Raw genomic sequence first — 26,819 nt, 5'->3', positions numbered from 1 at the left:
ATATTGACATGGGAGAGAGGCATAAAGCAATCACAGGTGTTATTCGAGAGAGCTAAGACAACAACTGGTAATGGCGATGAAAGTTTGGGCTGAGGCTAAACAGATAAAACAGGACAGGGTACCGTGTAAAGGAACAGTCCAGCAGGCATCAGCTGTGCAGCTGAGTGATCATAAGGTCCAGTGAACAGCAATATGTGAGTCCGAGAGCAGTTCAAATTGGTGCTACAGCACAGGCGAGCAGGAAGCACGGCTGTTGATTTGCGTGTGCTAGCGGGCCGGGGCTAGCAGATGGATCTTCGTGGTCGTCGCAACGGGAAGCCTGTTGAAACCACAGATGATTACGTCGGCAGACCAGTCATGATGGATCGGCGGGGCTCCGTGTCGACACTAGGAGGTCCCGTCCGGTTGACAGAGAGGTAGATAGCCGGGAGATGGGCCTGACTCGAGGCTAGCTCAAGGCTGATTAGCCAACCACAACATCCATTCGGTTGCAGCTAGCTAGTTGCGATGATCCGGTGTTAAAGGTCCAGTGATTCAGTGATTCCGGCAGAAAATCCGATATGTTCTGGGTCGATAACGCGCTGTGCAGACTGGCCGATAATAGTCCAGGCTAGAGCTGGCTGGTAGGTAGTGCAAGCCACGGACAATGGTGAAAAAACCGCTAACGGTGGCTAATAGCAAGTAGCTAGTTAGCTGGCTACTCCCGTCCGGTAGACAGAGAGATAGATAGCCTTGATATGGGCCTGGCTCGAGGCTAGCTCAAGGCTAACTGGTGCTTGCTTCGGGGGCAGTGTTGATTAGCCAACAGCAACATCCATTCGGTTGCGGCTAGCTGGTTGCGATCCGGTGTTAAGGTCCAGTGATTCAGTTATTCCGGCAGAAAATCTGATGTTCTGGGTGAAAACCGCTAACAGTGGCTAATATTAAGTAGCTAGTTAGCTGGCTAGCTAGTTTCAACTGGAGAGTCTAGATAAAAGGTAAGTAAATAATATAATCCGTTCCACACTGAGTGAGGCGGGTTGCAGGAAAGTATATTTAGTAGAAGGATGAAAAGTGTGATAGGGGAATATATACGAAAAAGACCAAAAAAAAACTGGCTATTTACACGGACACACTACAGAGTACACGACCGCACTGCTACGCCATCTTGGATACTAATGTAATAAGTCATCTAATGTAATGTGTCTTATTAAAACCTGGTCCCCTTGTGGGTCCCCCAGGACCAGTATTAGGAAAGCCTTATTACATTTACATTGTAGTCATTTAGCAGGCGTTCTTATCCAGAGCGACTTACAGTTAGTGAGTGCATACATTATTTATTTATTTTTCATACTGGCCCCCCGTGGGAATCGAACCCACAACCCTGGCGTTGCAAACGCCATGCTCTACCAACTGAGCTACTACTTATCTAATGGAATTGTGATGAGTGTGATGAAAGGAGTCAGGCGCAGGAGGGTAATCACCGAATACAGAGTTTATTCCTTCGTTGACACACAAATGCGCTCAAATAGCGATCAACGAAACAGGCACAGGGGAAACTCTCATCCCTGGCAAATACACTGTAACGGTAGAATCCAATAATACATAGGCACAGGGGAAAATCTACCCTGGTAACTAAATGTACGAGTAGCTCCACCGAGCTATACTACTCTCACAACTAACAATCACCCACAAGGACAAGGGGGCAGTGGGAACACTTATACACGGACTAATGAGAGGATTAGAACCAGGTGTGTGTGATTGACAAGACAAGACCAATGTGATGATGATTGGGGTGGCAGTGGTTAGTAAGCCGGTGACGACGAACGCCGAAGCCTGCCCGAACAAGGAGGGGAGGCAGCCTCGGCCGAAGTCGTGACAGGAATAATGTGTTTCTGAGTTCCTTCCTACCAGACAGCTCCATCACTCCTGATATTTGGAGTTGTTGAAGATCCATCATCACCTCCTATTTTAAATAAAGGGAAGGATATGAGAATTGAGTGATGCTGGTTGAAATGGCTTTCAGACACCCTCTGACTTTGAGGCGTATATCAGTATTTTACCCACATAACTCTTTGCAGTCTAGGGGTTCTCAAACTTTTTGGGTCCGAGGACCTCTGTTGTGATAGCAAATTCATCAGGGACCCCCTCATAATCAGAACACAACTCGAGTGCGATAAAATTAGTCTACAAGGAGTTTTACTATGACGTCTACAGTGCAAGACTGGACGAACCAAGTCTCAGACACTGGGAAAGAACATTTAAAAGCCCCGCTTTCTTGGCATCAGAGAGAAAATGTTGCAGCTTTAAAGCTAATATCCTGCAATTATACACATTTTGAGGGAATAGTACTGTGGATACCAATATCCCTGTGAGCCTACCAGGCCCATGTTGCCCAGGGTTAAGAACATACATTATTAATTTATTTAACCTTTATTTAACCAGGAAAAGCCCATTGAGACCCAGAGTCTCTTTTTTCAAGGGAGACCTGGCCAAGAAGGCAGCAACAATCAATACATTACAGAATTAAAACATACAACTATACAATACAATTCAACAACATGATCCAGCCTAAAAAAAGCATTTACACTCCTCTGTAACAGTCTCCCATCAAACGTGTAGATGAATAATATTACATTGTATTGTATTACACACTTGAAACTCATTTCATGGATCCCTTGGTTAAAAGTCATTTAATCTGTTAGTAATATTCATTTAAAAAATGAAATTAAATGCAGTACCGCCATGGACCCTACTTTGAGAACCCTTGGTCTAGACTACTTCTTCTGTTTGTCTCCTGATTTAAATATGATCAACTTGTTTGTCAAATCTATTTGATTGACTTTCTTGAACACAGGGTTTTAAATACTGCATTATCTTCAAATGCCATAGTATATAGGCCATACTTCCGTTCTGCCTTTTCAATAAATACACCAACTCCATCCCTGAACAGATGGACTCAAAGATAGCACAAGGAAACGAGGCTGATCGAGGGTGACTTTGATTGTTTCTCGCTCTCTCTTTCTCCCCTCTCCTCCCCCCTTATCTTTCTCCCCCTTTTCCCTTTTCCTCCCTCTGCTCTAGTAGATTCATTTTGCTCAGTATTTGTGTGTATGTGTTTGTGCTGCTCCTTTAGTGTACGACTTTGCAGTATGGATGATTTTGGCCTGGAGCATCATCCAGAATAAATTCATGTCATGCCCTCTGCCTGTACCCTGTGGGGCTGTGTGTTGTGTGTGTGTATGTGTGTGTGGGTGTGTCTACTGGGACAGATTACAGGATTGCCTCTCTGGCTTAAAGAAGCTCCGGATAATTGTCATTCAATTTTGATAAAACATTATTCTGTTCAAGTCTCTTTGCTCAGGTGTGTTTATAGGTCCATACTTCCAGTCAAAAGGCTGAACCCTCTACCATCACAATGGTGATGCTGTAGGGATAACATCCTCTCTATGTCTTAAGGCCTCAGGTAAACCTTACATGATGATTGGATAAAGGATTAAGGTTAAGTTAATTAGCCAATGTTCGCTAAATGGTATTATAATGACTCGTTAGGCCCAACAATGACCCTGTTTATTTAGACGTAAGAAAGTCACTTTTTAAAGATGAGAAACATCCAAAAACACAAGAGTTCTGGCCAGAGGTGAGGTTCTACAAAGCTTTGTATAGCTGGAGTGGTACATTAGTTCTCTTGAAGCCAGATGATTCCGGACCTACCGTTACGCTCATTTACACTGAACTGCACTGGGGTCGGAACGCCATCATGGTTATATCAAGATATGAGTCAGAAAACGAACCTCAATGCAGGGATGAGACATGCCACTGCACTCCATATTTTAACTTTTCCAAACTGATACATCAACAAGGCAGAAATACTACAATTTTTTTCTGGAAATATGCCCTTTTCATCCTCATGCTAGCTAGCAGTAGCCACCGGAGCCATTTTGGAATGGCAGTGTCAGCCAATCAGCTCCTTTGTTGTTCAATGCGATGTGCCATTTCATAATGGCTGCTGTGAATACTGCTACCTAGTATGAGGACGAAAAGAGCAGTTTTCAGGGAAAACTAGCAGTATTTCAATCTTCTTGATGTGTCAGCTTGGAAAAAGTACAGTGGCATAACCCATCCCTGAATTGAGGTACACTATACAGTATATACAAAAGTATGTGGACACCCCTTCAAATTAATGGATTTGAGCCCCCAGCCATGCAATCTCCTTGAGCCCCCAGCCATGCAATCTCCATAGACAAACACTGGCAGTACAATGGCCCATACTGAAGAGCTCAGTGACTTTCAACGTGGCACCGTCATAGGATGCCACCTTTCCAACAAGTCAGTTCGTAAAATGTCTGCCCTGCTAGAGCTGCCCCGGTCAACTGTAAGTGCTGTTATTGTGAAGTGGAAATGTCTAGGAGCAACAATGGCTCAGCCGCAAAGTGGTAGGCTACACAAGCTCACAGAACTGGGACCGCTGAGTGCTGAAGTGCGTAGCGTGTAAAAATCGTCAGTCTTTCGTTGCAACCCTCACTATGGAGTTCCAAACTGCCTCCGGAAGCAACGTCAGCAAACAATTGTTTACCGGGAGCTTCATGAAATGGGTTTCCATGGCCGAGCAGCCGCACACAAGCCTAAGATCACCATGCGCAATGCCAAGCTTCGACTGGAGTGGTGTAAAACTCGTCGCCATTGGACTCTGGAGCAGTGGAAACGCATTCTCTGGAGTGATGAATCATGCTTCACCATCTGGCAGTCCGACAGACTAATCTGGGTTTGGCGGATGCCAGGAGAACACTACCTGCCCGAATGCATAGTACCAACTGTAAAGTTAGGTGGAAGAGGAATAATGGTCTGGGGCTGTTTTTCATGGTTTGGGCTAGGCCCCTTAGTTCCAGTGAAGGGACATCTTAACGCTACAGCAAACAATGACATTCTAGACAATTCTGTGCTTCCAACTTTGTGGTAACAGTTTGGGGAAGGCCCTTTCCTGTTTCAGCATGACAATGCCCCCATGCACAAAGCGAGGTCCGTACAGAAATGCTTTGTCAAGATTGGTGTGGAAGAACTTGACTGGCCTGCACAGAGCCCTGACCTTAACCCCATCGAACACCTTAGGAATTAATTGGAACACTGACTGCGAGCCAGGGCTAATCATCCAAAATCAGTGCCCGACCTCACTACTACTCTTGTGGCTGAATGGAAGCAAGTCCCTGCAGCAATGTCTAGTGGAAAGCTTACCCAGAAGAGTGGAGGCTGTTATAGCAGCAAAGGGGGGACCAACTCCATATGAATGACCATGATTCTGGAATGAGATGTTCGACGAGCAGGTGTCCACATACTGGTCAAGTAGTGTACGTTTTCCAACCCATATCTCGCGCCTGCTCCGCAGTGACTTAATATAACCATAATGGCGTTCCGACCCCAGTTTAGCTCAGTGTAAACAAGCATAACGGTAGGGTCAGAATCATCTGGTTAGTTCTCTTGGTGATGACTAAGACCGCTCAATGCACAGAAGATTGACCATGAAAATATTTATGATGAATCTCTCGCGGTTGTTGTGTGGCTTTGTTTGTTCAGAGAAATACCATGCCATGTTAGCTTTGAAGCTTTCAGGGAACTCACTCCAGTTCAGTGCTGTAAGATCTGTCAATGTCTTGTGTTGATGATGCCCTTTGCTTGAAGCCATCGTTCAAATTGTGCTTGGATTATTTTGTATGGCCCATCGTTTGTTATTGTTACTTACATTGTTCAGTCCCCCTCGCAGATTGAACGACTTCAAAAAACCTGATTGTGGTGAAGATGAATGTGTCTTTGACCTAAAGAAGATTACATTTAGCATTTAAATAAAAATGTCTGATTATGCTGTGTTAATGGTCATTTCAAGAGAAACCTGACACCCTGATCCTGTGTTTCTGTCTGGGGGAAAGTTATTGTGAAGAGGCATAATAATCATCATGTGTTTGCTGTCAGTTCTGTTGGCTTTCTAACAAAGAGAAACACCTTCTTTCTGTAGCATTGACACTGCAACAGTTACATTAACAGTTACAGCAGTGCCCCAACCAACAGTTTCACCATAATAGAACAATTGCAAAGTGCAAACCAAACACATAAGAGAACAGAAATTATTCAACTCACCCACAACGACAGGAAGCACCTTCATGGCCTTCCTCTCTCGGCCATTAATCTTGGCCCTCTTCTTCTTGTGAGGGCCAGTTTGGGGGTGGAGGTTGTACCTAATGTTAGAGTAGGCCACCACCGTGGGCACGGGGCCGTCCTTGTACTCTGGAGATGTTAAGGAGTTGTTATAGGGGCGGTCTGGAGTGTCTGGTGAGGAGTTATTATAGGGGCCGTCTGGAGACTCTGGAGGGTAAGGGTCCAGCTCTTCCAGATTAATCTCCTTTAGCTCTGGCTTCATGTCTGTGAGCTCCTCCCTCTTGATAATGGGGGGTAGAGGAGGAGGCAGGGAGTCCAGCGGGGGCATGGAGGCAGTTGCGTCCTGGAACTTCCTACAGGCCTGGATGCTGCTCCTCAGCTTGGCCTTGCGTGCCTCCTCCCACCTCCTCAAGCCCCGGAACATGCCGCAGTAGAGAAGGAGCATGATGGGACAGGGGATGAAGAAAGAGCAGACGGAGGAGTAGACCACGAAGTTGTCGTCCTCCAGTTTACACTCTGTAGGGTCCCGCTGGGGGACGTTTTGGATGCCGAATATGACGGGTGAGGCCACTGCCAAGGCCAGGATCCACGTGGCAGAGAGCAGGAAGATCTGTCTCTGATCAACATGCTTAACATTGTAGTTGAGTGGAATGGAGACAGCAATGAACCTGAATGAATCACATCAAGCAGAGAAAAGATTGAGAGGAGCTGTATTCTCTTTGTAGAAGAGAGATATTTATGAATTAAATTAATGATTTACTTCGAGCTATCATTATATACTAAACAAAAATATAAACGCAACATGCAAAAATGTCAAAGATTTTACTGAGTTACAGTTCATAGAAGGAAATCAGTCAATTGAAATAAATTCATTAGGCCCTAATCTTTGGATTTCACATGACTGAGCAGGGGCGCAGACATGGGTGGGCCTGGGAGGGCATAGGCTCACCCACTTGGGAGCAGGCCCACCCACTGGGGAGCCAGGACCAGCCAATCAGAATGAGTTTTTTCCCCACAAAAGGGCTTTATTACAGACAGAAATACTCCTTTCATCAGCTGTCCGGGTGGCTGGTCTCAGACGATCCCGCAGGTGAAGAAGCCGGATGTGTAGGTCATGGGCTGGCGTGGTTACACGTGGTCTGCGATTGTGAGGCTAGTTGGACGTACTGCTAAATTCATGTTGCGTTCATATTTTTGTTCAGTATAGTACAGGTGTGTCAAACTCATTCAATGGAGGGCCGAGTGTCTGCTGTTTGTTTTTTCCTTTCAATTTGTGTCCAATTAAGACCTATACAACCAGGTGAGGGGAGTTTTTAACTAATCAGTGACCTTAACTCATCAATCAAGAACAAGGGAGGACAGAAAACAGACACTTAGCCTTCCATGTAATGAATTTGACACACGTGTTCTAGTACATTACATTTGACACAAATACACCATGTACACTGAGTGCACAAAACATTAGGAACACCTTCCTAACATTGAGTTGCACCCCATATTTCCCTCAGAACAGCTTCAATTCCTCGGTACATGGACTCTACAAGGTGTCAAGTGTTCCAGAGGGATGCTGGCCCATGTTGACTCCAATGCTTCCCACATTTGTATCAAGTTGGCTGGATGTCCTTTGGGTGGTGGACCATTCTTGATACACACGGGAAACTGTTGAGCTTTCATTTATTGCATTTTTCCATTATTCCCATTTGTGTGAATGCTAATGTTTTCTTGGCAACAGGCAACACAGAGGCAACAAATACTTCAACAGGCCCCTATATATCTGCATGTCAGTGAGAGGCTATGCAACAGTGAGCAAAGAAAAGGATAATCATATCAGCTAATGATCCCATCTCAATGCTGGCAGTTTATCAAGATGGAAACATATTTTATCCTGAGGTTGTATGTTTTTTTTCTCTCTGCTTCATTTGTGCTTTCCGTTAAGACTGATTGCTTTCAGGGAGGAGGGGGGAAGAGAGAGATGACAGGTCATTGCTGGAGATGTGGTTATTTTCCTAATCTGATCTAGTGGAGGAGACACTATGACCTTTGACTTGGGCTGATAGCGAAAGCAGCAGGGGTCTCCTCCCTTGTACTGCTAAAGCTGCCAGCACAACTCCCAGCAAAGTGTTTTGGGAGAGAACATGTTAGTATTGGTATTCAATGGCTCAAACATTCGGACACAGGGTAGGAAAGTTAATTGGAATCCATAGATTATTTTAGTGAATTTGACCTTGACCTAGCTCAAAAATCACGACTATAAGTCGCTTTGGATAAAAGCGTCTGCTAAATGGCATATTATTATTATTATTAACAGAGAGTTAAAGGTCGATAACCTGTCGATGCTGATGGAGCAGAGGTTGAATATGGAGGCCGTACACAGCATCACGTCCATGGTCATCAGGCCGTCGCAGACATGCATGTTCATTGTCCATAGACCACCCTGGAACTGAAACAGAGCAGCAAACACACACGGTCAGACAGGCAACTTCACTGACCTTAAAAATAACTTTGTCTCTTTCTCAATCTTTCCTCGATTCCAAGCATCCTTTCTTCTCTTCTCTTTCTCAAAACACATGAAAGAAAGTAATTGGGTAATGACCTTCGATATGCTCCTTCAGTATGGTTGAGAAGGAGGCAAGGACATAGGATGCAAGGAATCACGGAAAGATTAATCGAGATAGAGCCAAGGTGTGCTGACGACTCCTTGCCCCTCCCTGCCCTCTAATCACTTCCACAAGGTCTTGCCCTTGGCTAGCATTCTGCACCCACCAGATTGGCTGTGTGTGAAATCAATTTCCTCATTAGCGCTGCTGCAGCTCTATCATAGAGCTGAGCAGAGTGAGGCCCCTCTGGCTGATTGGAAATTGCAGGCGTGGAGCACGTGCCAGTTATGACAAGTTTTGGCCTTGACAAAATTTAGATGATTTTAATGGTATTCTAATCACAAAAGCAATAAAGGAAGAAACCTTTTTATTGGCTTGTTCTTAATTGCTTCTCTCTCTCTGATTTGGCAGCCAGGTTGGGGACATGTGTTCACCGTCATGTAACATGATACATGTGGCTCTGTTCCAATACCATGTAAAACACATTTCTCCTTCCCCTTACGGAAAAACCACAAAGAAATTTCAAATGTGAAATCATATAAAACCATGTGTTTTTGGAATATTTCACGTGATGATAATTCATATGAAGTTTCACATATGGATTTTCACATGTTGATGAACCTAACCTTTCACATGTGGATTCAAATTTTCACGTGCACATTTTTCAAATGAGATTTCACAGGTGATGCCCTGCAAACAAAAATGAGTCGTTAGGATACACACAAACAGTGCTTTAAACATACAGTGATTTCAACTTACATATTTGACACACATGATTACATTGTGTCTTTTTATTTATACTAGGGCTGGGCGATATGGCCAAACTATATCACAATATTGTTTTAATTTTTGACAGTATGATGGTATTTTATGTTTTTAAATAATACAAGTTATTTATATGCTTCATGAGTAGTGCATGACCATAGGGTGGCAACAAATACATTCTAAGTGGTTTTACTGTGGCTTTCTCTCTTCGGATTGTTTTATCAAACTTCAACCAAAAATCATTTTCTGCAATTTCATCAATTTCTGTATTTCCTTCACTCATTATCATTTCATTTTTACATTTACATTTTCGTCATTTAGCAGACGCTCTTATCCAGAGCGACTTACAAATAGGTGCATTCACCTTATGATAGCCAGTGGGACAACCACTTTACAATATACATATATATATATTTATTTATTTATTTATTTTTTGGGTGGGGTAAGTGGGGGTAGAAGGATTACTTTATCCTATCCCAGGTATTCCTTAATGAGGTGGGGTTTCAAGTGTCTCCGGAAGGTGGTGAGTGACTCCGCTGTCCTGGCGTCGTGAGGGAGCTTGTTCCATCATTGGGATAACAGAGCAGCGAACAGTTTTCACTGGGCTGAGCGGGAACTGTGCTTCCGCAGAGGTAGGGGGGCCAGCAGGCCAGAGGTGGATGAACGCAATGCCCTCATTTGGGTGTAGGGACTGATCAGAGCCTGAAGGTACGGAGGTGCCGTTCCCCTCACAGCTCCGTAGGCAAGCACCATGGTCTTGTAGCAGATGCGAGCTTCAACTGGAAGCCAGTGGAGTGTGCGGAGGAGCGGGGTGACGTGAGAGAACTTGGGAAGGTTGTACACCAGACGGGCTGCGGCGTACTGGATGAGTTTTGGGGTTTAATGGCACAGGTAGGGAGCCCAGCCAACAGCGAGTTGCAGTAATCCAGACGGGAGATGACAAGTGCCTGGATTAGGACCTGTGCCGCTTCCTGTGTAAGGCAGGGTCGTACTCTGCGAATGTTGTAGAGCATGAACCTACAGGATCGGGTCACCGCCTTGATGTTATTGGAGAACGACAGGGTGTTGTCCAGGGTCACGCCAAGGCTCTTTGCACTCTGGGAGGAGGACACAACGGAGTTGTCAACCGTGATGGCGAGATCATGGAACGGGCAGTCCTTCCCCGGGAGGAAGAGCAGCTCTGTCTTGTCGAGGTTCAGCTTGAGGTGGTGATCCGTCACCCACTGATATGTCTGCCAGAAGTGCAGAGATGCGATTCGCCACCTGGTTATCAGAAGGGGGAAAGGAGAAGATTAATTGTGTGTCGTCTGCGTAGCAATGATAGGAGAGGCCATGTGAGGATATGACAGAGCCAAGTGACTTGGTGTATAGCGAGAATTTCCACACTATACCTGTGACGAGGTGTAAATGAAGGAGTCAGGCGCAGGAGGTAAAACACTGAAGTCCAGAGTTTATTTCATTTACATAAATAAAATGCACCCAGCATCGAAACGAAACATTAACATGGGAAAATATTCCACCTTGGCAACTACAAAATGGAAGAGTAGCTCAACAGAGCTACTCGCGCTCATAATAAACAATCACTCACAAAGACAAGGGGAACAGAGGGAACACTTATACACATACTAATTAGGGGAATGAGCACCAGGTGTGTGTGATTGACAAGACAAGACATGACAAGTGGAGTGATGAGAATGGGATCGGCAGTAGCTAGTAAGCCGGTGACGACGAACACCGAAACCTTCCCAAACGAGGAGGGGAGGCAGCCTCGGCGGAAGTCGTGACAGTACCCCCCCTTGACGCGCGGCTACAGCAGTGCGCCGACCCCGGCCTCGGGGACGGCCAGGAGGACGCAGAGCAGGGCGAGTCGGATGGCAACGGTGGAAATCCCTCAACAGGGAGGGATCGAGGATGTCCCTCCTTGGGACCCAGCACCGTTCCTCCGGACCGTACCCCTCCCACTCCATGAGATACTGAAGGCCCCCCATCCGACGTCTCGAATCCAGTATGGAATGGACCAAGTACGCCGGGGCCCCCTCAATGACCAGAGGAGGTGGAGGAACCTCCCGCACCGCAGACTCCTGGAGTGGACCAGCTACCACCGGCCTGAGGAGAGACACATGAAATGAGGGGTTAATACGGTAATCAGGGGGGAGTAACAACCTGTATGTAACCTCGTTTATCCTCTTCAGGACTTTAAACGGCCCCACAAACTGCGGGCTCAGCTTCCGGTAGGGCTGTCGGAGGGGTAGATTCCGGTTCGAGAGCCAGACCCAATCCAGGTACGAAAACCGGGGCCTCCCTGCGGTGGCGGTCAGCGTTCACCTTCTGACGACGCACGGCGCGCTGGAGGCAAATGTGGGCAGCGTACCAAGTGTCCTCTGCGCGCCGAAACCAGTAATCCACCGCAGGAGCCTCGGTCTGGCTCTGGTGCCACGGTGCCAGGACCGGTTGGTAACCCAAAATACATTGGAAGGGTGTTAGGTTAGTGGAGGAGTGGCGGAGAGAGTTCTGAGCATATTCTGCCCATGGCAGGAACACCGACCACTCCCCCGGCCAGTCCTGACAGTAGGTCCGCAGGAACCTACCCACATCTTGATTCACCCTTTCCACCTGCCCATTACTCTCGGGGTGAAATCGAGAGGTCAGGCTGACCGAGACCCCCAGACGTTCCATGAACGCCTTCCAGACTCTAAACGTGAACTGGGGACCTCGGTCGGACACTATATCCTCTGGTACCCCGTAGTGCCGGAAAACGTGAGTAAACAGAGCCTCCACAGCTTGTAGGGCCGTGGTGAGACTGGGCATAGGAAGGAGGCGGCAGGACTTCGAAAATCGATCCACAACGACTAGGATAATAGTGTTGTTACCTTGGGAGAGGGGAAGATCAGTAAGAAAATCAATACTAAGGTGAGACCATGGTCGTTGTGGAACTGGTAAAGGTTGTAGCTTACCCGCTGGGAGGTGCCTAGGTGCCTTACTCTGGGTGCACACTGAGCAGGAGGAAGCATACACCCTCACGTCCATAGCCAAGGTAGGCCACCAGTACTTCTCGGTCAGGCAGCGTATTGTACGACCGATATCTGGATGACCAGAGGAGGGTGACGTGTGTGCCCAGTAGATCAGACGATCACGGATAAGTGCAGGCACGTACTGCAGCCCAGCTGGACACTGCGGTGGAGATGGATCTGTGCGTAATGCCTGCACTATATCCGCGTCCATCGCCCATACTACCGGCGCCACAATGATGAGGCCGGGAGTATGGGGGTGTTGTCTCTGGGCCTCTCCTCTGTGTCATACAGCTGAGACAGTGCGTCTGCCTTCACGTTATTCGTACCCGGAATGTATGAGAGTGTGAAATCAAACCGGGTGAAGAAGAGGGCCCACCTGGCCTGGCGAGGATTCAGCCTCGCTGCCCGAATGTACACCAGGTTATGGTGGTCTGTCCAGACGAGGAAAGGGTGTTTCTCCCCTTTGAGCCAATGCCTCCACACCGTCAAAGCTCGGACAACAGCCAGCAGCTCCTGATCACCAACGCTGTAGTTCTGCTCCGCTGAGCTGAGCTTCTTCGGAAAGAAGGCACAGGGACGGAGCTAGGATGGCGTGCCCGAGCGTTGGGATAAGACAGCGCCTATCCCTACCTCGGTCGCATCCACCTCCACTACGAACAGTATTGATGGATCGGGGTGAGCCAGTACCGGGGCGGAGGTTAATAGTCCCCGAAATCTACTGAAGGCCAAATCAGCCTCAGCAGACCAGCGGAGTCAGGACAGCCCACCCTTCAACAAGGAGGTAATGGGAGCTGTGACCTTGCCAAAGCCCCGAATAAACCTCTGATAGTAGTTGGCAAAGCCAAGGAAGTGCTGCACCTCCTTCACCGTGGTTGGAGTCGGCCAATTACGCACGGCTGAAATGCGATCTCCTTCTATCTCCACACCTGTGGTAGTAATGCGGTATCCAAGGAAGGAGATTGACTGCTGGAAAAACTCACACTTCTCTGCCTTGGCATAAAGATCATTTTCCAGCAGTCGGACCAGTATCTTGCGAACAAGGGACACATGCACGGCATGCGTAGAGGAATACACCAGGATGTCATAATAATAAATAATAATAATATGCCATTTAGCAGACGCTTTTATCCAAAGCGACTTACAGTCATGCGTGCATACATTTTTGTGTATGGGTGGTCCCGGGGATCGAACCCACTACCTTGGCGTTACAAGCGCCGTGCTCTACCAGCTGAGCTACAGAGGACCACATCGATGTAGATGTAGACCACCACACCGCGACCAAGCATGTCCCGAAACACCTCGTTCACAAAGGACTGGAAAACGGATGGAGCATTCATCAAACCATAGGGCATCACCAGGTATTCATAATGCCCCGAGGTTGTGCTGAATGCTGTTTTCCACTCATACCCTTCCCGAATACGCACCAGGTTGTAGGCACTCCTGAGGACTAATTTGGTGAAAAAGCGGGCCCCATGCATTGACTCAATCACTGAAGGAATGAGGGGAAGAGGATAAGTGGTTGAGTCAGTGGTTGATAATCAATGCACGGGCGTAAACCACCATCTTTCTTCTTCACAAAGAAGAAACTCAAGGAAGCAGGTGAAGTGGAGGGACGTATATACCCCTGGTGCAGGGACTCGGTGACGTATGTTTCCATAGCCTCCGTTTCAGCCTGCGACAGGGGATACACATGACTCCTGGGAGCTACAGCGTCTACCCGAAGGTTTATCGCACAATTCCCCTCATTCCTTCAGTGATTGAGTCAATGCATGGGGCCCGCTTTTTCACCAAATTAGTCCTCAGGAGTGCCTACAACCTGGTGCGTATTAAGGTGGTAATTTAGTCTCTTGAGGCTTGGAAAACGCGAGCGCCAGATCATGGTATTCGGGGGGAATGCGCACGGTGGGAGTACCGTCTGGACTTTCCACCATGGTCGCACCAACGGAAACACCTAGACACCTACCTGGACACTCACGCGACCACCCCGTAAGAACCCTCTGCGGCCATGAAACATTGGGGTTGTGAAGGGCTAACCACGGAATACCTAAGACTACAGGGTAAGCAGGAGACTCAATAATCAAAAAAGTGATCTGCTCAACATGCGTCTCCTGTGTAATCATGGTGACTGGTACAGTAACCTCCTTAACCAATCCGGACCCTAATGGTCGACTATCAAGTGCTCTGATGGGGAGTGGAATGGATAGGGGAACCAATGAAATGACTTGACGGCGTTCAAATGCCCTGTCCATAAAGCTCCCAGCTGCACCTGAATCAACTAGCGCCTTACACTGGGAAACTACCAGGTGATCGGGAAAGGAGATAGATAGGGTTCAGTGCGCCGCAAAGGGCTCTGAACAAGTTTGGGTGTTCGTTACCTGGAGTGATGCGTGAGTACCCTGCCTACCACCTCCAGACCCAAAAGAACGTTGACTGCGACGTGAGGTGGATTGTCCCTTCGTGCCACCAGTATGGCACTGTCGCTGTCCTCCTGCGTTCTCTCGACCGGCAGCTACCCCCAGCTCCATCTGCTCGTGGTCAGAGTCGTCCGGGGTGGGAACGGGCAGACCCCTACCAGGACGTCCTCTGGCTGCTAGCAGATTGTCCAGCCGGATGGCCATGTCCACCATTTGGGAGAACGATAGCATGGCATCACGACATGCTAGCTCCCGTCGGACATCCTCCCTTAGGTGGCACCAGAAATGGTCGATCAGGGCCCGCTCATTCCACCCGGACCCCGCTGCCAGTGTCCGGAACTCCAGCGCGTAGTCCTGTGCGGTCCTCGTCCCCTGCCTCAGATGGACCAGTCGTTCGCCCGCCTGAAAGAGGCGAGCAAACTCCCCGTAGTCCTCCAATACGGGACCTCTCTCGTTCAATGGGCCGTGTTGGCCCACTCCAGGACTCTCCCACAAAGGCAGGAAACGAGGACGGATACCTTCTCCCGCTCCAGTGGCGCCGGCCTGATGCTGGAGAAATACAGCTCGAGTTGGGCAGAAATCCCTTACATCGCGCTGCCATCCCATCAAACGCCGGTGGACGGGATATCTGGATCCCTCCAGGGGCTGGGGTGTAGGTGGCTGGATCCGGTTGACCAGCTGGTCTCGATAGATCAGTTCCTCTCCTCTCCAGGCGTTGTACTACCTGAAGAACCCGATCCATCGCTTCCCCCAAGCTGGCCAGCATCGATGAATGCTCCTGGACCATTGTCACTACACCAGGCATGCGGTCTTCTCCTGCTGACTCCATTCAGCTGGTGAGTGATTCTGTGACGAGGTGTGAATTAAGGAGTCAGGCGCAGGAGGTAAAACACAGAAGTCCAGAGTTTATTTTGTGTACATAAATAAAATGCACCCAACGTCGAAACGAAACATTAACAAGGGAAAATATTCCACCTTGGCAACTACAAAATGGAAGAGTAGCTCAACCAAGCTACTCGCTCTCACAAATACAATCACTCACAAAGACAAGGGGAACAGAGGGAACACTTATACACATACTAATTATGGAAATGAGCACCAGGTGTGTGTGATTGACAAGACAAGACATGACAAGTGGAGTGATGAGAATGGGATAGGTAGTAGCTAGTAAGCCGGTGACGACGAACGCCGAAACCTGCCCGAACAAGGAGGGGAGGCAGCCTCGGCGGAAGTCGTGACAGTACCACATTTCTTTTTTCTTTGTATGGCTTCAATTTTGTGAAAAAGTCACTTTTCCTTTATCAGAAAAAAGATTATACTCTATGACCATGATGTATACTGAACAAAAATATAAATGCAACATGTAAAGTGTTGGTCCCATGTTTCATGAGTTTAAATAAAAGATTACCGAAATGTTCAATACACACAAAAACCTTATTTCTCTCAACTTTTGTGCACAAATTTGTTAACATCCCTGTTAGTGAGCATTTCTCCTTTGTCAAGATAATCCATCCACCTGACAGGGTTGGCATATTAAGAACCTGATTAAACAGCATGATCATTACATGGGTTCAACTTGTACTGGGGACAATAAAAGGCCACTCTAAAATGTTCAGTTTTGTCACACAACACAATGCCACAGATGTCTCAAGTTTTGAGGGAGCGTGCAATTTGCATGCTGACTGCAGGAATGTCTACCAGAGCTGTTGCCAATTTAATGTTAATTTCTCTACCATAAGCCGCCTCCAACATTGTTTTATAGAATTTGGCAGTACGTCCAACAGGACTCACAGCCGCAGACCACATGTAACCATGCCAGCCCAGGACCTACACATCTGGCTTCTTCACCTGCGGGATCGTCTGAGACCAGCCACCCGGACAGCTGATGAAACTGTGGGTTTTGCACAACCGAATAATTTCTGCACAAACTGTCAGATACCATCTCAGGGAAGCTCATATGCGTGCTTGTTGACTTCGTAACCGACTTTACTGGGCAAATGCTCACCTTCGATGACCACTGGCACGCTGGAGAAATGTGCTCTTCACGGATGAATCCCAGTTTCAACTGTACCGGGCAGATGGCATACAGCATGTATAGCGTCGTGTGGGCAGGCGGTTTGCTGATGTCAATATTGTGAACAGAGTGCCCCATGGTGTCAGTGGGGTTATGGTATGGGCAGGCATAAGCTACGGACAACAAACACAATTGAATTTTATCGATGGCAATTTGAATGCACAGAGATACCATGACGAAGTCATGAGGCCCATTGTTGTGCCATTCATCCGTTGCCATCACCTCATGTTTCAGCATAATGCACGGCCCCATGTCGCAAGGATCTGTACACAATTCCTGGAAGCTGAACATTTTCCAGTTCTTCCTTGGCCTGCATACTCACCAGACATGTCACCCATTGAGCATGTTTGGGATGCTCTGGATCGACATGTACGACAGTGTGTTTGTCACACTCTGGCTCTGGGACTTTTTATGTTGAGTCAGGGTGTGTAGATTTCCGTGTGTTTTGTACTGTGTTTAGTGTCTAGGTGTTCTCGTTCTATGTTTGGTCAGTGACTCCCAATCGGAGGTAACGAGTGTCAGCTGTCGGCTCGTTATCTCTGATTGGGAGCCATATTTAACTGTCTGTGTTCACCTTGTGGTTGTGGGTTTTTGTTTCCTTGTTCCGTGTTTCTGTATTGGTAACTTTTGGACTTCACGTATCGTCTTTTGTTTTGTTTTCTCGTGTTGCACTTTATTTAATAAAGTCATCATGTTCACTCGCAACGCTGCGCATTGGTCCGCTCCTTTTGACGATCGTGACAGAAAAACCCACCATAACCAGACCAAGCAGCGTGTTCAGGAGCCATCGCTGGCAGATCGCCGTGGAAACCTCGACTGGATCAAGCAGCGGGACGAGGAGAGAGGATGGACGTGGCAGGAGATGATTGCGAGTCTGGCAGGAGGGAGAGAGGCCTGGGCCACGGGGAGGAGAGACCCCCAGGAAATTTTTAGGGGGGGGCTCACGACGTCGGGGCAGCAGGTGTACGGGTTAGAGTGGTGCAAAGCGTTGGCAGAGAGGGCCGCCAGGTTAGGGGGGCCACTGGGCACAGAGGAGAGGGAAAGTGTGGAGGCACGGCGAGAGGTACTGGGATGTGTTACCAGTCCGGTCCGGCCCGTTCCTGATCCCTGCGTGGAGCCAGTGGTTTGTGTCCCCAGTACGGTTCGGCCTGTTCCTGCCATTCCCACCAAGGCAGTGGTGCGCGTCGTCAGCCCAGCCCGGCCTGTTCCTGCTTTACGCACAAAGCCTACGGTGTGCGTCTCCAGCCCAGCCCGACCTGTTCCTGCCACTCGCACCAAACCTACGGTGTGCGCCGCCAGCCCAGCCCGGCCTGTCCCTGCCACTCGCACCAAACCTACGGTGCGCGTCACCAGCCCGGCCCGGCCTGTTCCTGCCACTCGCACTAAACCTACGGTGCGCGTCGCCAGCCCGGCCCGGCCTGTTCCTGCCACTCGCACTAAGCCAAGGGTGCGAGTCGTCAGCCTGGTCCAGCCCGTTCCTGCTACTCGCACCAAGCCAAGGGTGCGAGTCGTCAGCCTGGTCCAGCCCGTTCCTGCTACTCGCACCAAGCCAGGGGTACGAGTCGTCGGCCTGGTCCAGCCCGATCCTGCTACTCGCACCAAGCCAAGGGTGCGAGTCGTTAGCCTGGTTCAGCTCGTCCCTGCTACTCGCACCAAGCCAAGGGTGCGAGCCGTCAGCCTGATCCAGCCCATTCCTGCTACTCGCACAAAGCCAGGGATGCGAGTCGTCAGCCTGGTGAGGCCCGTTCCGGCTCTACGCATCAAGCCTAGGGTGCGTATCGTCAGCCAGGTCCGGTCCGTTCCTGCCGCACGCGCCAAGCCAGGGGTGCGCGTCGTCAGTCCAGATCCTACCAGCTGGGTTAGATCGGACCGGGGGCGCTACGGGGGGATTGAAGAAGGGTGGTGGTCAAGCCCGGAGCCGGAGCCGCCTCCGAGGAGCAACACCCACCCAGCCCTCCCCTATTTGGGGTGTAGGCGCGGTCGGAGTCCGCGCCTTTAGGGGGGGGTACTGTCACACTCTGGCTCTGGGACTTTTTATGTTGAGTCAGGGTGTGTAGATTTCCGTGTGTTTTGTACTGTGTTTAGTGTCTAGGTGTTCTCGTTCTATGTTTGGTCAGTGACTCCCAATCGGAGGTAACGAGTGTCAGCTGTCGGCTCGTTATCTCTGATTGGGAGCCATATTTAACTGTCTGTGTTCACCTTGTGGTTGTGGGTTTTTGTTTCCTTGTTCCGTGTTTCTGTATTGGTAACTTTTGGACTTCACGTATCGTCTTTTGTTTTGTTTTCTCGTGTTGCACTTTATTTAATAAAGTCATCATGTTCACTCGCAACGCTGCGCATTGGTCCGCTCCTTTTGACGATCGTGACAGTGTTCCAGTTCCCGCCAATATCCTGCAACTTCGCACAGCCATTGAAGAGGAGTGGGACAAAATTCCACAGGCCACAATCAACAGCCTGATCAACTCTATGCGAAGGAGATGTGTTGCGCTACATGAGGCAAATGGTGGTCACATCAGCTACTGACTGGTTTTCTGATACACAACCCTACCTTTTTTTAAGGTATCTGTGACCAACAGATGCATATCTGTATTCCCAGTCATGTGAAATCCATAGATTAGGGAGTAATTCATTTATTTCAATTGACTGATTTCCTTTCATTAACTTTAATTCAGTAATATTTTTGAAATTGTTGCATGTTGCGTTTCTATTGTTGTTCAGTGTATTTTCAATAGATTCAATGGCAGTTCTTACTTTTGCCACAAGTGGCATTGTGCCGATTTCTAGGTAGAGCTCTGCTATCCGACCCAAGCCCGACGGACCCCGAAATTGTACATTTGGTTTGGACCGGGTAGGGCCTGTTTTTTTTCATCAATAACAGTCAGGGCTCAGGTAGCCTATCACTAAATTGATCACTAACATTTTGAAGCTGAGCCATGTGCTTGTGCTCTGCTGTGCAATACAGTCATATCTGACTAAGATCATAACATGGTGTCAGAAGTGCTTCAACCTCGTCAAATATAAGACAGGAAAGATTATTAATAATAATATTATTTGAGTCTTGTCTGAGTTTAGAGTGACGAAAAGTAGCTAACAGCCTAACTGCTCTCTCAAATCTCGTCATTGAGCAGAGCAGCCCAAGCCGTTTCTATGGATACTCACAAACCCAGAGCCGCCATGAGCGGAGCACATGCAGAGCGCGCAGGGAGCGAGTGACAGACAGAGAGGAGCAACTAACGGAGGAAGTTATTTAGGGTTTCGGGCAGGGCTGGGCTTTAAATTTGGCAGAAGCTTTCAGGACTGGGTAGATTATGTCCTGAACATTGCAAGCATGGGTAGGGTTAAAATTCATGCTCGTACAGGGCTCTATTTCTAGGGTGCTTTGGCACCAGCACTGCCTCACAGGCACTATTCATGAAAAAAAAAGTACATGTGGGCACCCGAAGCTCATGCTAGTAAGTGAGTAGTTCTCAACTGTTAGCTGTCTCTTACTGCCGATAAGAACGGACCGATTGCCATAATTTCTCATGTTTCATCAGTTAGTTATTACATTTATATTACATTTAACAAACCAAACATTGAAATACCGTTATGTAAGGTAAAGTAAAATGTTAAACCAGTCCGTTACATTACTGGTATGTAATAAAATACGGTTTACCGCCCAGCCCTAATTTATACAGCAATTATTATGTCCTCATCTGGGATTTGAACCTCTTGGTTTACGGCCTTCCGATCTTCCTGCTACGCCACCATGTCTGTGTCAATTACTGATTTCACCTGTATTCCTACACTTTGGACTTAAAAGTAAATCTCAGTTTTGTTAAAAATACACTCAAGAAAAACTATTATATTTATCATAGTGATTCAGGAGTAACATTAAAATATAGTAATATGACCCAACATTAGACAACTATACAGAAAACCCTAAAATTGCAAAAAATAAGTCAATTATATCAATGATGAAAGAATAGTCAGATTAACTGACAACTACAATAGCAATGCAGATGGCACACTTTTGCTAAGTGCAGAGATGTATTATACAGTGCCTTCAGAAAGTATTCACACCCCTTGACTTTTTCCACATTTTGTTGTTATAGCCTGAATTTAAAATATCCTAAATTGAGATTTTGCCACTGGCCTACACACAATACCCTATAATGTGAAAGTGGAATAATGTTTTTCAAATTTGCTACGAATGAATTAAAAATGTAAAGCTGAAATGTCTTGAGTCATTAAGTATTCAACCCCTCTGTTATGGGAAGCGTAAATACTGTAAATCCAGGAGTAGAAATGTGCTTAACAAGTCACATAATAAGTTGCATGGACTCACTCTGTGTGCAATAATAGTATTTAACATTATTTTTGAATGACTACCTAATCTCTGTACCCCACACATACAATTATATGTAAGGTCTCTCAGTCGAGCAGTGAATCTCAAGATTCAACCACAAAGACCAGGGAGGTTTTTCAGTGCCTCACAAAGAAGGGCACCTATTGGTAGATGGGTAAACATACAAAAAGTAGACATTGAATATCCCTTTGAGCATGCTGAAGCTATTATTTACACTTTGGATGGTGTATCAATACACCCAGTTACTACAAAGATACAGGCGTCCTTCCTAACTCGGTTGCCGGAGAAGAAGGAACCGCTAAGGGATTTCAACAAGAGGCCAATGGTGACTTTAAAACAGTTACAGAGTTTAATGGCTGTAATAAGAGAAAACAGGATGGATCAACAACATTGTAGTTACGCCACAATACTAACCTAAATCACAGAGTGAAAAGAAGGAAGCCTGTACAGAATAAACATATTCCAAAACGTACATCTTGTTTGCAATAAGGCACTAAAGTAAAACTGCAAAAAATGTGGCAAAGAAATTAACTTTATGTCCTGAATACAGTGTTATGTTTGGGCCAAATCCAACACAACACATCACTGAGTGCCACTCTTCATATTATCAAGCACGGTAGTGGCTGCATCATGTTATGGGTATGCTTGTCATCAGCAAGGACTATGGTGTTTTTTTTTAGGATAAAAAGAAACGGAATAGAGCTAAGCACAGGCAAAGTCCTAGAAGAAAACCTGATTGTCTGCATTCCAACAGACACTGGGAGACACTGAAATTCACCTTTCAGCAGGACAATAACCTAAAACACACAGCCAAATATACACTGGTTGCATACCAAGTTGCTTACTAAAACGACATTGAATGTTTCTGAGTGGCCTGGTTACAGTTTTGACTTAAATTGGCTAGAAAATGATCAACAACCAACTAGAAAGAGCTTGAATATTTTTTTAAAGAATAATGTGCAAATATTGTACAATCCAGGTGTCTCTTCGAGACTTACCCAGAAAGACTCAAAGCTGTTTTCGCTGCCAAAAGTGATTCTAACACATATTGACTCAGGGGTGTGAATACTTATGTAAATGAGATATTTCTGTATTACATTTTCAATAAATGTACAAAAAAATCTAAAAACGTGTTTTCACTCTGTCATTATGAGCTATTGTGTGTAAATGGGAGAGAAAAAATATTTATTTCATGCGTTTTGAATTCAGTCTGTAACACAACAAAATGTGGAATATGTCAAGGGGTATGAATACTTTCTGAAGGCACTGTAGGTAATGAATGTGTAAGGGACTTTGTGGCGAAGCAGAAAAATCAGCGTACCCCAAATCCAGAGGTTGTGAGTTAATATCCCAGGTGGGGTGATATTGACAAGTCAGTACTAAGTTATCATGTCAAATGTAATCATATTGTCATTGATGAAAGATTTTTACACTATTTTTGCTGAACAGTGTACCACTTACTTTAAACCCCCCATACCATTTCATTACTTATCATGGTTTAGGACCATCTGGGACCATCACATGACGTTCTGACGACTGGTAAAACAAATGTCTTGAGAACATCTTACAAACATCCTAACATGTTCCTCCAATGATGTTCATGGGATGTTGTGTCATGGTCCCCTGGAGCTTTTTGTCTAGTTCCCGTTTTGTTCCATAAACGTTCCCAAATATGTTTTTAGTACGTTCTCGAAACGTTGTGTCATGGTTCCCTGGAGGTTTTGTCTAGTTACAGGGATGTCCCTGAGGACGTTCTTGGGATGTTATGTCATGGTCCCCTGGAGGTTTTTGTCTAGTTTAGGAACTAAACAAAAACAACACCCCAAGGTTGTTTTTAGGACGTTCTTGGGATGTTTTGTCATGGTCCCCTGGAGGTACACCCCCCCCCCCCCCCTTCCAGGGGACCATAACTGTCTAAATTCAATTAATGTAAATTATGCATTTTAAAGTAAAATGTTCTAAATGAAATTTGATACCTGGGCTTTCACATGTTCAAATGTTGTCACGTGTAGTTTAATGGTATCACATGTTATAATTTTGCATCCCCATGTTGTCAGATCTTTACACGTGACATTATTTGAGCACGTGAAAGTTTCATGGTATCACATGTTGAAAGGTTGCATCCCCATGTTGTCAGATTTATTTCACGAGATCATGTTTTCACATGTGTAGTTTCATGTTATTGCATGTTGTTGAAACACATGTGATCACGTGAAATTCATGTGGTTTTTCTGTACGGCTCCTTCTTTGAGTCCTTGAAGTAATCACTGAAAGCGAGGATTCCATCACATAGCTTAAAGCCGATTTATGGTCAAGGAAGTGCTGTTGTGAATGAAGTTTTCAAGGAAGTGAGTTTGTGTTTATACAGGAAGTACCGCCCCCACCTACCATCAACCAATCATGTCAATGCGGAGCTATACGGAGCCCTCCACATTGTTAAAAAATGTGGGTCACACAGCGATATGGTACGGAGCTTTATTTGGACTCAGGAGGCTCCGAAATTGCGTCACACCCTCCGTACGGAGCCTCCGGACCGCATTGACGGCTCAAGCATAAATTGTCTTTTACACCAGTCATGTCAGATCAGCATTCCCCCCAAGAAGAGGAGGAAAGGAGGGATGCGAGGCATGATGGATGCATTCTCAAAGTATTAGAACAGGACCCCTCAATTTCATCCATCACTTCCTCCATGCTCTCTGTACGACTGGCCAGTCGGATGCTATTTCAAGCTCTCTTGAAGGGGCCATAGTGGTGTCCAGTGTGGTGCTTGGGACAGTGACCCTGGGAATGGAATGTTCAGTCAGTGAAAAACCATTGTTCCTATGCTGGGTCTCTTGGCTACTAGTGGCTGTCTAGCTGAGGGGGGAGGAGAGGGGCTGAGGGGAGGCGCTAATCAGCCTCAGTTCCCCGGCCCAGTGTTGACTGCCTGCTGGGACAAATGTGTGTATTGTGCTGCGATTGTTGAGGCATGTGCTGTGGCAGAATGGATGGGGATGCAGCCGTGCAGTGACTCGCTGCAGGGGGTTCTGGTCCCAACAGTGGAGAGGCAACCCATGCATATTTGTATTTTATTTTAACCTTTATTTAACTAGGCAAGTCAGTTAAGAACAAATTATTATTTACAATGACGGCCTACACCGGCCAAACCCGGACAACGCTGGGCCAATTGTGCGCCGCCCTATGGGACTCCCAATCACGGCCGGTTGTGATACAGCCTGGAATCGAACCAGGGGATCTGTAGTGACGCCTCAAGCACTGAGATGCAGTGACTTAGACCGCTGCGCCACTCGGGACCCGAGGGGTCAAATACAGTTCATGCCTACAGTGTAGCTACAGCTGTGTGGTTGTTGGAGTTAGATTGAGTTACAGGATTGGGAAATTATTCCAATCCACAGTAATGACTTATAGACAGTAGTTATAAGCGTATCTGATTATTTCTGAAATACTTAGAAATAGTATAAATATTTGCAAAGTTGAAAATGTAGTATGATCTGGTGAAGTCATGTTGTCTAATGATCATTTGGCTGTCTCAAATACTCAATGGTGTTGACAAGCCATATGAGAAGTTTTGACAGAAAAGTTTTGACAACAACAGCAATCTAGGCACACATGCCTTTGCAAACTATTGGATTAATGAGTTAACTGTGTTTATCCAGCATGCACATCATCCATTCTATGCAGTGTTCACCCTTGCATCAGCTGCAACACATGTAAATAAACCTGGCCCCAACAGATGATAGGTTGTTAGACAATAACCAATTGTGTAAATATGGCATACTATTATCTATGCACAATATCAATGTGAAATGACAATTGATAGTATTGTGATTTGGAGTGATTGATGGTATATTACATTATAAACAACGTTACATTATGTGCTATAATTTGAAATAGCTTCCAATCATAATTCATTGGCCCTTTCTAATGAATATCATCATTAGTTAATTATGTTCTAATGGAATATTATCATGTCTAATTATTATAATGATTAATACCATCACTACTAATAATGTTATGAATATGAATCATCATCATCATGAAGGCACATTGTTTTAATCTTAATAAAATGCATGGCTTGACTGAGGCACCATACCATTTTGAGATATATTACTCACCTCAACATATATAAACAGTGGCAAAACCAAAACTGCCAACATCAAATCAGCCACAGCCAGACTGACTATGAAGTAGTTGGTTGTAGTTTTCAAAGCTTTTTCCCTGTACACGCTAAGGCACACAAGCACATTTCCACAAATTATGACCACAATTAGCAATATTCCGGATATCAGTGCAGGGAAGTTATAGTCGGTGTCCCGGGTTTGTGCTGTGTTAATTTCGGCACCCAGAACTAGCACGGTGTTGTTTGAGACGGTGAGGTTGGCTGGCATTTCTGCAGACAGCCGCTCTTGCACCTAAAAGGATCCACTCTCGCTCTCTTCTAATAGAAGAAGATGAAGTTCAATTACGGCCGGTCCGAGAGAAAGCAGCAGTCTTGAAAGGGATTTTCATGTAGGCATCGCTTCAAATAGGTATATAGGATGGGTTTATTTTGCCATCTCGAAGTCTTCATCACTGAAAACTCTGTTGAGACGCCTTGTTGTTGTCCTATATTATCTTTTCAGCACTGTGCGGGTTGGACAGAGCCACAGAGTGTCATGCTTTCAAGCAACAAGCTTGCTCTTCGCGCGCGCACTTTATGTAGGGTTCATGCTGACAATAACAGGCATCCAAAATTAATCAAAGAATCAGTCCTGTTAATGTATCTATTTAAAATCAAGTTCTTTGGCACCGCACTATTGTGTTTCTCCCCAAGCCCAGTTATTTCCAGTTGAACTGATGAAGCTTATCAAGTGTGTCGTTGCGAATCCAGGGGTTTAAAGCCGCTTACCTCTACTGGTTGTTCTCATGGTCTGCCCTTGAATCCTAGTCCAAGGAGTAATTTCAGATTTCTGAGCGTGCATTTGTTTCTTGTCAGTCACAGGGATAGTGACTATTGGAGTGGGAGTTTTTGTGTGACTAATGACACACATTGGATTTTCTTGGATACTACGAATGAACAAGTATTAGACAAAATGAAGGAATTCCCTGCACCCTTGAGTCTTAAATGAGTGCGTGCCAAGCATTTGCATACATTTGTTCTTTAGGCTCATGTAGTCCTGGACCATGGAAAGCTCGTTTCAGTAGATATTCTGAGTGTGAAATGTCATGCATTTGTGCAATTAAAACTATCTCTGACACACTTCAATGAGATTATACATAATGCATAAAGTACATAAGCAAAACTGCCACAGGGGATGGGGGGACATGTACTCTATATTCAGAACAGGTCAAATATTTAGAATAGGTCGATTCATCCCCCTCCCAAATAATTTCTTTAAAATAAACAAAATAAACACATCATAAGTGATGGCAAAATGTTTAGAATTGCAGGAAATTAGCTTTAATGGTCGACCTTGGACACGAAAAACGGTCCAACTCCTTCTC

General features: G+C 46.3%; 1 protein-coding gene across 1 annotated transcript in view; it reads right to left on the bottom strand.

Moving 5' to 3' along the window:
* LOC311134731 (D(4) dopamine receptor-like) overlaps positions 1-25,723 on the bottom strand; it is a gene marked incomplete at both ends in the record, with an annotated part of 36,405 nt that extends 10,682 nt beyond the window's left edge. The window contains 3 exons of the mRNA XM_084168503.1: positions 6,109-6,794; positions 8,454-8,566; positions 25,451-25,723. Of these exons, the coding sequence (XP_084024629.1) occupies positions 6,109-6,794; positions 8,454-8,566; positions 25,451-25,723 (1,072 nt within the window). The remainder of the gene's footprint in view (positions 1-6,108; positions 6,795-8,453; positions 8,567-25,450) is intronic.
* Positions 25,724-26,819: the final 1,096 nt, after the last annotated feature.

Source organism: Coregonus lavaretus, assembly GCF_964263955.1.
Source record: "Coregonus lavaretus genome assembly, chromosome: 9".
In the NCBI taxonomy this organism is placed as follows: domain Eukaryota; kingdom Metazoa; phylum Chordata; class Actinopteri; order Salmoniformes; family Salmonidae; genus Coregonus; species Coregonus lavaretus.
This window is presented reverse-complemented; position numbering and strand designations above follow the sequence as displayed.